The sequence below is a fragment of the Rhagoletis pomonella genome, unplaced genomic scaffold (assembly GCF_013731165.1).
Source record: "Rhagoletis pomonella isolate Grant_MI unplaced genomic scaffold, Rhpom_1.0 Rhpom_scaffold_00005, whole genome shotgun sequence".
Classification (NCBI taxonomy): Eukaryota; Metazoa; Arthropoda; class Insecta; order Diptera; family Tephritidae; genus Rhagoletis; species Rhagoletis pomonella.
This window is the reverse complement of record NW_023458559.1, coordinates 51,450,695-51,463,168: the sequence shown is the minus strand read 5'-3', so window position 1 is coordinate 51,463,168 and position 12,474 is coordinate 51,450,695. Positions and strand designations below refer to the sequence as shown.

The 12,474-nt window shown below is 34.0% G+C and overlaps 1 protein-coding gene across 1 annotated transcript in view; it reads left to right on the top strand.

Moving 5' to 3' along the window:
- LOC118740142 (cyclic AMP response element-binding protein A-like) overlaps positions 1-12,474 on the top strand; it is a 109,984-nt gene that overhangs the window by 31,756 nt on the left and 65,754 nt on the right. The window contains exon 3 of the mRNA XM_036471635.1: positions 12,241-12,464. Within this exon, the coding sequence (XP_036327528.1) occupies positions 12,241-12,464 (224 nt within the window). The remainder of the gene's footprint in view (positions 1-12,240; positions 12,465-12,474) is intronic.

Genomic DNA, 12,474 nt, shown 5'->3' with positions numbered 1-12,474 from the left:
ATTTGAGCTGTCGAACAAATCATTTTTTTCGTGATTTTCCAACTGAAAGATTTTTTTTTATGTAATGCCAGCACGGTTTTCGAGAAAATAAATTTTATTTCATATTTTGTTGTTGAATCAAATCACAAAGAAGATGTCTTTGTAGCCCAAGGAATTTTTGTACAATTAAGATCTGGAATAGCTCTTTTTTAAAAGAGGGGAAAATCTAGTTTGGGTGTAATTTTAATCCAGGGTCACCATAACAATTTTGTTTTTTTGAAATTTTCTCAAGCTTTTTGTTCACGGAATCAATGATTATAGACTTAACTTAAAATTCCTAAATGTAGCGGAAAGACACAACTTTCCGCTATTCAACAAACATACGATTTTCAGATTCCATTGAAAACTGTCCGATTTACGACCGGTGTTTCAACCCAAGATTGCGAAATATAATTTTTTGATCATACACAACTTACGATTTTGGTTGTTTATTTGATATTCTGCTAAGGCCAAAATTATTTTTTATACCTGTTCTACCACTTCTACCATGATATAAAAAGTACATGCAACGTTGCTTTTTTTTGTAGCACCGTGTTTTCTTTCAATTTCATTCATATCATTAGCACTCGACAAATATTTTTTTTAGTAATACTGGACTCATCACATGTTTTATTAAGTGCAAATTAGCCCCATTATTGCAGCCTTGTTGCAGCCTTCGTAAAGAGGCGGAGCTATGTAAAAATATGATGTGTATTTGTGTGCAACAAAGGTTATCAGAATTACATAGAAACTGTGATTTCCGATTAGGAGATATTAGAGTTGTTTTGAATCAATTATGCGGGTTCACTAGGCAATTACTAAAATACATGAACTAATACACGATTCAATGAATTTACAGCACATACTTAATTCAATACATATGTGTGTATACATATGGATATGTATACATATACGACATCTAACTATGCAAAAAACACTAAAAATAAGATAATTACAAATGTCTTTTCATTGCTTAAGAAGTTTCATTGATTTCATTGTTTTCATATTTTGGTGAAATAGGACTCTTAGCAAAAACAAAAAAAAAAGTGAAATATTTCCAGATTGCATGCATTTAATGTTAAAAATCAGTACAAAGTTTACCCGTTAGTATAGTTTTTTTCTAACAGTTTCTAAACATATTTATTCCTTTGGATTTCTTTTAAAAAAGCGACATTCTGCACAATATTTTAAAAATAAAAAATACCTGCCATGTACACTTTGTTTGGAAATTGCGCATAAAAGAAATTATTGAGCATAAATAATTTATACATATATAGGCTTATGTACATATGTATGTATTTCAACATTGAAATCGTATGCACTTTATCGCAAAGCGCCTATCTCTACACTGCTGACAATTTGCTGCTTTTAAGTTTCGCAACAAAATATTAAATTTTACACAAATTGTCGTACTTTTCTAATGTTTTTTTTTTTTTTTTATTTACACTCTCTATCGAACTAAATGGAAATTGTTCAATTTGTACATATGTATGTACAGATATACGTATGTATCAGGGATGTTGCGAATATTTGCATTCGCATTCGTTATGCAATAAAGCTCAATAAAAATATTAAAAATAAAACTAGTTCATAGTTTTTCGCTTTTTACTTGTAAAATAAACATTTCTAAAATAAATGTAGTTTTTGATTATTTTTCGGTTTTTGTCTTCTTTTGCTTTTTTGCGAGTTCTAGTGCCTTTTCCTGCCTATTTCGCTAAATTATTTTGGATTTTCCAGACTATTTCGTTATTTGATTATGCCTGTTTTTATAGGTTCTTAGGTCCAAAAAATCCGTTCCCTGCTTATAAGCAACCTAGAAATAATTTTAAACTCACCCAGCGTAAGCGAAGACTCGAATGTAGAATCTGGAGACATTATAAAATGAACTTATCTCGGTGAAAATCCCCTCGATTGGTGGAAAACTAAACTAAAATACGAAAAATTGACAGATCTGGCCCGCAAATATTTGTTCAGTGCAACCGGCCTTATATACGAGCCTCTAAGAAATCGTCTCATGGGAGAAAAGGCAGCAAAATTACTTCTTTTTTTCAAATATAATATGCCGCTTTTGAACTTTGGCTATTAGATTAAAACACTGTATAGGTTAAGCACTCGTTCAATGTTCTAATGATCATATATTTAAAACATCTATATTGGCAATAAACTATCAGCGCAATGTGTTTGGATCAGCAATCAAAGGGAGATAGTTTTGAGCCAAATGTACGTTTTGCGCATGCGCAGGTTTTTCATGCATTAGTTAGGGGATTCACAAGACGTGTTAACCGTCGTAAAATCTTAAGCTTAACACTTGTTTATGTAAAATAGCGGTTAAAATGGTTGGGGGGTTGGCTAATTATATATTCTTTATCAGTTTAAAAGAATTTCGGTTTAGTTAGAAATCCCCTAAAACCATTTTAATTAAAAAAGATGTTAACCTTAAGATTTTACGACGGTTAACACGTCTTGTGAATCCCCTAAATATCTGTGAACATATATGACGAATCCATTCAGGCAAGTTTGACGTATCCTCAGTAGGGATTGAAAAAAAATTTTAAAGGGATTATTTTACTCTGGGGTACTTAAGCCCTTTTGTTGACGTTGTTTACTTATACAAACTGAAAGTTTATGATTAAAATTTTATTTTAAATTAATAAAAACCATTTTGAAATTTTTTAAAATTAGTAGCACTTAATTATTTTGGAATGTTTAGTTCAAACATATTCTTCCATTTTTCGCTGAGTACAAATTTACTAACCAACCAGGTAAAAACGAATAAATAACTATACAGACTCATCAAAATTGTAGTGATCTTTATATAATATTATTTTTTATAGAAGTAGATCTGATTATCTAACACAAACTATATAAATCCAAATTCTAAACCTTGTGCAAAAATTTAGAAAAAAATCAACAAATTTTCATTAGAATTGCAAACTATTTAGCTAAAATTTCTAGAAATACGCATGTAAAGCTAAATATATTATTTAATGTGTGCCCTTTTTTCACTTAAAAAGCATCAGTGCGATATTTATACAATTTAATTTATTATAAAACTCATGAAATTAAATAAGGTACTGCCACTGTGATTGGTTTTAATTTCAAGTTTCATATTTTACATACGATTACTAGGTTTTCGTTTTCTTTTTTTATATGTCTGTACTGTAATGTTTGCTGACTGCACTTGTAGATATGTACTGCCAATATAGAAGTATTACATACATATGTATATGCTAATAATTTACAAAATTTGTAAGTAATAATAACGATAACTTAAGTTGATTATAGATTTTTTAATGTTATTCCTAACATTCGCATTCGCATTCGCATTCCGAAAATTCGCATTCGCATTCGCAAATATGACATTCAAAACATCGGTAGTATGTATGTATTTATATGGAAAGTGGAAAGCAAATTTATCACGATATTCGTGCGGATGCATGTGTTTTTGTCACAATCACTAGCCAAGTGCAGTGAGGCGGTGAATTGATTGGGACATTGCTTGGGTAATGGAGTTTTTTGTGTTTCATTTATTTACTGTTTAATAATTTCCAGTGCTTCTACTCTGACAGCATTCAGCAATTCGCTATGTACTTCACTTTATTATTAGTTTTTGTTTCTGGTAAGGTACGAAATTGTTAACAATTATACATGTAGCAGCGCTGAATAACTGTATGTAAAAGTACAAAAAATAAAAACAAAAGGGCGAAGTATCAATTCGCTGTATACTATACTTTAAAGTTAAAACCAGAGCGCGTAATTATTATGATTTTATCAAAAAAAATATATATTTAATCATTATTTTAATATTTTAAAATTTGCGATCAATGGGAGATAATAATATATTGCATTGTATTGTTTAGAAATAAAAATTATACATCGAGTTATGTTTTTTTTTTATTAAAAATAAAACTCAATTTTCGAGTAATATTTCTTAGATCTAAATAATCATTATTTTAAGTGTTTTATTTTTCATTGATTTTTATTTTTATAGGAATTAAGTTTATACTAAAAACAAACTATTTTTAAAGTCTAAATATGACGAAATTGGACCATACATACTGGCTTACCAAATATATCTACCCGTGCGTCACCTATCGGCAAAATTTTTAGTGAAGTTCTTCCTTTTCATTCAATTAATATACGTTCTAAAGAGATTCCCAAACTTGATTTTCTCATAGACCCCTTTCAAAACTTTACTGGTTTCGGCGGACCCCTGCTGCCCTTTCTAACATATTCCCAAAGCCCATCAAAAAATGTGAAGATAAGATCTAGCGATGAAAATTTGCATCGTGGGTGAGTTACAAAACTAATTCGGAGTGGCAAAAATAAAAATTAAATACTACACACCTGCACGTTAAGAAAAAAAAAAAAACAGAGCTCGTAACCCCATGAAAGTACTATCTCGCCCTGAGGAGTTATATTTTTTAAGAGCACTCCATAAACTCCTCACATGTTCGGCTCGCTCCTGAATTTGTACATTGACACACTGGTTCTCTATTTATGTGTTAGTGATGATGGAAAAATTTTGTACGTGTATTGTAGTTTCGGTCACTCGCGTTTTGCAGGGGAGTTATTATGTGAACGATGTACAAAAAAGAGCCCAACGATATGTTTACGCAGTAAAAAGTTTATTAAAGGTTAGCTTTGTGAAAACCAGGACAAATGAAAAATCAGTCAGGACACTTTAGTTCGACCCTGAAATCAGGGCATGTCCTAATAAATCAGGACTTCTGGTCACCCCACCAAAGAAGCCTAAATCGGCTACTCTGTCAATAGTTGTCGTCAAGGCCCACTAACGGCAGACCCAGGAAACGTGCCGTTTTTATGGGGTCAGACCAGAGAGGGTGTAAGCTGTCTTGATTTTGGGTGTTGAGGAGGCAAGGCAGTAGTTGGTGTTGTGTGGGTTGCCTTCACAACCTAGACATGTGTTAGGTATGTCGGGATCGAGTCTCGATGAGTAGGAGCTAAGCTTGATACAGTTTTCAGGCTTTAGTGGCGCCAGAGTTACGCGTGTCTCTCGAAGCAAATCAAACTCCCAGCAAATGTGGTGAGTGTGAACGTAACGTAGGTGGGCCTGAGTTGTCTTGCTTCATTTGTAACACTTATTTTTCCAATGATTGAAATCATTTTTTTCTTCTATAACACCCACAATCTTCTGGCCTTTTGCTTTTACGCTTTGGCCCATTTCAATGCTGTTAGCGTTGCAATGTCGAAATCCGGGATCACTAACTATGCCCATTACCGGCAATTTCAACAGACACTAATCACTGGTTGTTGAGGTTACAAGTGTTAGCCACAGGACGCGTGAGTTTTCGGCTTTCTTTTCGAATTTAGGATCAAGTCGCAATCTCTGAAGAATTTCTATTGGCTTGTAATTTATCTCTTACTGTACATATGTTTATATTAGGGATGTTTCGAATGTCATATTTTTCACATTCGCGAATGCGAATTTTCGGAATGCGAATGTGCGAATGCCAATGCGAATGTTAGGTATAACATTATTCAACTTAAGTCATCGTTATTATTACTTAAAAATTTTGTAAATTATCAGTGTTTTAATCTAGCAGTGAAAGTTCAAAAGGGGCATATTATATTTCCAAAACAACGTAATTTTGCTGTCTTTTCTCCCATGAGGCGATTTCTTAGAGGCTCGTATATTAGGCCGACTGCACTGAACAATTGTTCACTTGGAACGCTGGCGGGTCCAGATCTGTCAATTTGTCGTATTTTAGTTTAGTTTTCCATTTTTCACATTTTTTAATGTCTCCAGATTCTAAATCCGGGCCTTCGCTTTCGCTGAAGGAATCTAAAATTATTTCTAGGTGGCTTATAAGACTTTTTGCAGTACTTGTTGAAGGCCCTTCAATGTTTCTTGACATACTACTTAACCGTTTAATGCCTGAAGCTAAAAACCGGTTATTGTCCGCACCTTGGTTAGACAGACTTAGAGCCATTTCAAACAATATTAAAATGGACTCTCTGCCAATGTACACATTCGCATTCGCAAAACATTCGTATCATTTTATGCGAATGCGAATGTGTAAAATGATGTATGGTATGTATGGTATGTGTGTATGTATTTAAGGCATTGAAAATAATATTAGTATCAATATTCTGTCATTCAAAGAGAAAATCGATTGCAAAATAATAAACACGAAATAATGTAGACAAAAAGCAATTGTCTAAATAATAATTTGTATGAAAATACAATTGCAGAAGTATGTAAATTCAAATTTTTGACGCTTTCAGTGTTCGACATACATATGTAATATGTACTTACATATGTATGTACATATGTATGCATAGAAATATGTATAAACAGGTGCATTAAAAAATTGATAATTTAGGTAGAGACTGCTGCTCGTGAGTTTAACAACATTTATTTCCAGCACACTATGTTTACTACTAGGTAAATTACTATATCTGAATTATATTGTTTTAAAATTTTTCAATTTTCAATAATTCAAACTTGTAGTTTCTTGCAAACAATTTTTGTTATTCCTAGCGTTCAATGAATAAATAAAATCGCACACAAACTGTGCCTACATATACTATGGATGTACATTGGGGTTGTCCAAAATAAGTAAAGTTGGAATTTTAATTATCTCACCCCCTGGGACTAGATATGGGGAAAAACAACTTTTCGTAGGAATTCAATATTTTTCGATCCAGGGTTCGAACCAGGGTTTCACTTCAAGAGACTTCCAATAAGAATACCCAACTGTTTATTTAACCATTTTTTAATACTAAGGACTTTTCATTTATCCCTCCATTGCATTTTCTGACATTTTTTGGGAGTTTTGGCAGACTTATAAAATATAGTTACTATGAAAAAATGGTTAAATAAATAGGTGAGTATTATTATTGGGAATCTCCTGAAGAGAAACAAAGTTTAGCGGAAAATATTGATTTTGAGGACTTCTATAACATTTCCACGAAAAGTAATTTTTCCCATATAAAATACATGGAAAACTTTGAGCGGTTTGAGCGACCTCTAAATATATATATTTATAAAAAATAGGGGTATATTTTTTCGGTATAGAACAATCCTAGGCGGTGCGAGTATAAAAATTCCGACTTTACTTTTTCACCACGTGCATTTTTGTACCACCCTAGTGTACATACATATATATGTAGCTACCCAAAGGTGTCTGTATAAACATACTACACTTGTACTACTTACACTACTGTTTACTTTTGACGGAAATTGAAAAATTATTTCAAAACCATATACATACACACAAGCTCACGGGGTCTTCTTATCATCCGAACTTTGTGATTTCTTAAAAACTGTTACAGCGAAATATGCAAATAGTTTCTGTAATAAAATTATTAATACATACAGTCAAATTAGAAAAATCTGGAAATTTCTTGCTTGGTGATCAGTTCTTTTAGAACATTACTAGTCGGGAGGAAAATAAAACTTAAAACATAGTACATACAGAGTTGTACAAAGGCCACAGCGTTTTGGAATCAGCGCATGGTTTTGGAAAAAAGGCTTTCAGGTTCATACATACTAGGAATGTTAATCCCGGCATTCCGGTATCCCAGCCTTTTTTACGTCCCGAACATCCCGGGATTGTTCGCCAATAATTTTCGGTATTTGTAATTTACACTGACTAGCAGAGCACCCGACGTCGTTCGGGGTAAACAAATCAAAATATAAAACAGTAATACAAATATTCAGTTCAGCATAAATTAGAGGAAAACTATTTTCTTTCTGTTTAAATTAAGGTATCCTTATGAGCCATACTTTTAGATTTATCCGACTTTTGGCAGCCAATGTCAGTTACGCGATTTTGCAGAATGGCGATACGCGGTTTTTTTACTTTAAACGACGATATATTGATCATCACTTTCTGTACTAGAAATCTTGTTCCATTATTAATATTAACTTGATTAAGGAAACGATAGAATTTTTAAATTAAACTTAGACTACTATGGTACATTCCGCTTAGCTTCGTGACGATGGAATACACCGCACGTGTTCTCCATGCGTCCTCAGCAACATATTTTTGAGTGCTAGTTTGAATAGCTTTTTTTTTACTGTTTACTCTTATTATTTAATTACACTTCATGTTTTCAACTTTTATATAAACTGAGTTTGTTTTGCCAGCTGGTTTGCAATGGAAGTACTTACATAATTCAATGTCTTTATTTTCCATTAGTTTCAAGGCTAGACAATATGTACATACGTTACCAAAAAGACAAATTTTATTATACGAAGGTCCCATTATACTATTACGGCTAAGTAAAATGACGTTTAGCAATACCACCAGTTCCGTCGGGGTTCAGACAGGGCTACTCCCTATCATGTGATTTCTTTAATCTGACGTGGAAGAAGGCAATAACTAAATTTACTAAGGTTGTTGTTGACAGGTATGCTTTCAAAGAGTTGGAACGTGAACGTGAAGGGCTTCAGTCTGTAACACAATATCGTCGATAGTTGGCGCAAACGGCCGCATCTCTCTTCTTGTGGATTAGACAAAGTACACTGAGATTCCAGTTTTCGGACATGTATTCATCAGACCAAATTCTACGTTTAGCAACATTTATTGAGAAAGAGGCGCTGCTGGAGCGCCATGAGACTTCCGAATATAAGTATCTTGAAAAGTGGAGACTTAAGGGATCATTTGGGTGTCCTTAAGCCATTCATGAATGATTCCGTAGTAAAACGGCGTGTTTGGACCAAGATTTCAAAAAAGCGTCCCGATGGGAAAATTTCGCAACTGAAGTGTACACAGCAGAGCTCCTAAGGGGATGGGAGGACTAGCAGGTTACAACCCAATGGTGCACAACAAAGGGCAAAAGCAGTCCAAAAGATTCATTACCTCTTTCCCTCTCCTATCGTGACATCTCTGCTAAATCTTAGCAGAGGGGGTTTAAGAACTCTTATCGGACACCTGACAGGACACTACAGACTGAGGTATCATCTACACAGAAAAGGCCTTTTGAGGAGATGAACTGCAGATTTTGTGAGCTAATTTTCCAATCGATATAACATTTTTCACGAGCGACGAATGCAGTCTCACCTTTAAGCTAAGGCAGTATAAAATCGAGTTGTCACAACTGATACCACCTTGTATTATTGCTTGATGCCTAAAAGTATGCTATGTTTTGGGCACTTCTAAATATTGGCACTACCTCAGGGTTGCTAAACTAAAAAAATAACTATAAAGGCTAATAAAACTACAAAGGCTGCATGGTGTACAAAAATCTGCAGAAACTTAAATACCCACCACTAAGAAGAATGGAGGACAACAAATCCCAGCCAGCAGAAATCAGCTCCACTTTCACCCAATCGAGTCTCGCAACCGCCCCGAAATTTACTTTATTGGTCCCAAATGTTGAAAAGCACACAAGATCCGAGTCCAAGTAACTCAATCCCTCAGTCAAAAGAAAACGCCTCTGATGCCTCAAGCGAAATGCGAGAAATAATAATGCTTCTCAAGCAAGTCATGCTACAAATCACAACTATGATGCATCTTCTCGTCACCCTTACGACGAAGTCCAGTATCCATACAATTTCATGAATATTCTCCGGTGTAATGCTAACGGCTTATCAAAACACGTACTCGAGCTTAAAACGCTACTCGAGTCTCATAATATAGATATTCTCCTAATATCCGAAACCCATTTCACCAAAAAAAGCTATTTTCAAATACCGAATTACAAACTCTATCATACAATGCATCCCGATAAAAAAGCACATGCTGGATCAGCTATATTAATAATAAAAAACAATATTAAACACTTTAATATAAACTCATACTGCACGGAAGCTATCCAAGCTACTAATATAGTTGTCGAGGACTTGAAAGGCCAAATAACAATCTCAGCAGTATATAAATAGCCCACCGAAGCATGCGATCAAGTCAGAAGATTATGTTAAATTCTTGAAAACTCTAGGAAGCAGGTTTTTAGCTGGAGGAGACTACAACGCAAAGCACCCACAATGGGGATCTCGCCTCATCACTCTTAAATGCCGACCGACAACTCTTTGCGGCTATGGCAAGACTAAATCTTCACTCAGCCTCCTCAGGCTCTCCAACGTATTGGCTAAGCGATACAAAAAAAAAACCTACTTCCAGACTTTTGCGTGTTTAAAGGTATTGCAAATAATGAAATAATATGTAATCCCTGTTTCTTCATCTTCTTCTTGAATATTTGACTAGTGCGAGAACTTCTTAGCACGGGATATGCAAGAAGACTAAAAATAAAGGATTTTTCCGATATTATCAAATATTGCGCAATATAATAAATTTCGATATCCGCATTATATCAATTGCGGCTCTGGAACTCGTCCTTTCAGACCGCCTACCCAGCGCGTTATTCAGCGATCCTGCTGCTCGGAATCTTGTCCATTCCGACAGCCGCAACAACTGCAATAAATGTATACATATGTAAAAAAAATACAAAATTTCTAAGCATTGCCGCAGGAATTTTAAATTTAATGGTAGTTTGCAAGATTTGAAAACTTATTGTTAGTTTCGAAAGAAAAATTCAATAAATAAATACATATTTATTATAAACAAAAAAAACAATCCAACAAGTTTACAGGCTTGTAAACTGCACACACAACAAAAAATATTGTACAGCTGCATTCCTCGATATATCGATACTTTACAAAATGAAGAGTACCTTCCCGATAAGCTATTATATATTTATCGAGTCCTATCTCGAAAATCGATTTTTCTTTGTTAAGCAAGGCGAGCAGCAGTCTGAACTCTACGAAAACTCAGCTGGCGTACCTCAAGGCAGTGTGAGGGGTCCCATCCTTTAACTGCTATAAACATATAATTTACCAGTATCCGAAGGAGCAATTGTTGGCACATTTGCAGACGATACTGCAATTCTCGCAATGGACACTCTTCCACAACTCGCTTCGCTTAAACTCCAAAATGGCCTAAACAAAATAACACAATGGCTGAAAGATTGGCGAATTAAACCAAATGAGACAAAGTCTGTCCAGGTTACGTTCTCCCTTAAACGTAAAACCAGCCCACCCGTAAAACAATAACGTGGATATTCCACAGCGTGATTCGACAATTCATGTTAAAAACAACCGTTATGTGAACAAAGTTCTAATACCCTTGTGCACAAGTGCGCTAGGGTATAAAAATTATTCTTGTAGGGCATTAAATTCTTAAAAAAAAATTACCCTAAATTTGGTTGTGTTAGAGACTATTAAGAGTATTAAATATGCTAATGATATTGCTGAACGAGGTATAGCATTTATACAAAATTATAATCGAACTTTGACGAAAGACGAAGAACAAAAGCAATTTGTTTTACAATTACATCGCCAGCAATATCCTAATTGCAATAAACTGAATTTTATTGATAACTTAAAAGAATGTTACTAATTAAAAATGCAATAAAAAATAAATAAATTGATAAAAACTTTCTCTTTTCTGATGAATCAAAGTCAACATTTTCTACACATTCTCTATCATTTTAGTGTAAGTTTTTTTCATTTAGCATGAATATTTGTAATAATAATCCCCTGCATATTTCTGCTTGTTTCGACTTTCATAACCCGTAGGAATATACATATTTTTTAGAGAAATTAATGCCCTACAAGAATATGCCTTTTTGTCTCTACCGGTTCAATTGTTATAGCATTTTTAATGAAAATAAAACTTTATTCATACAATTTACATGTAAAATTTGAAATTCCCACCGACACTTTTTAAAATTGGAATTCAAATTGGTGAATTTTCTTCTCAGTAAATAGGCACTTTTACTAATATCCCTGTTGTTATACTTTTTTAATATACATATGTATGTACGTACTTTATGGGTTTGAAAATTATTCTTACTCAACGAATATAGCTATAAATTGCATATTCCAATTTTTTCTTATTCCGCCTATGGAGAGGCATTTTTTTAATTAGCAACAAAAAATTATAAGTCAATCACCCAGTGTCAATAGTCAATTTAACGAGTTCCTTTACTTCTTAAATGCTGAAATTATTTTGTCAAAAGTATACAGATATGATTTTCTGTCCAAAAATTTCCACAGGCAGTTCAATGCTTGACCTCGTATATATTGAATATTACTTTATGTATTTTGTAGAAAAAATATCAGCAAGCTGCCGAAGTCCATTGCCTTTATGGCAAAAGTAAATACTCTTTGTAATTAAACTGAGTCATCATACCCGCTATGATTCAATGATAACTCACCTCCTTCTTTTACTTTCCTTTTTCATCTTCACGCAGACATGGAAGACGAATGCTATCCTGCAATTTCGCTAAAAACCGCAACCAGCAACACAGCACGATTACGGCATGACGTAGACATTTCCAGCGGCGTCGATCCCAAATGTCTAGCCATATCTGTGGAGTGCGATGTCACACCGATGGAATTGTCCACCGTGGAAACCAGCAACCACGCTACAAGCAATAGTAAGGGAGCAAATACATTGCTCACAACTGCCACAGTCGCCGCCTCCG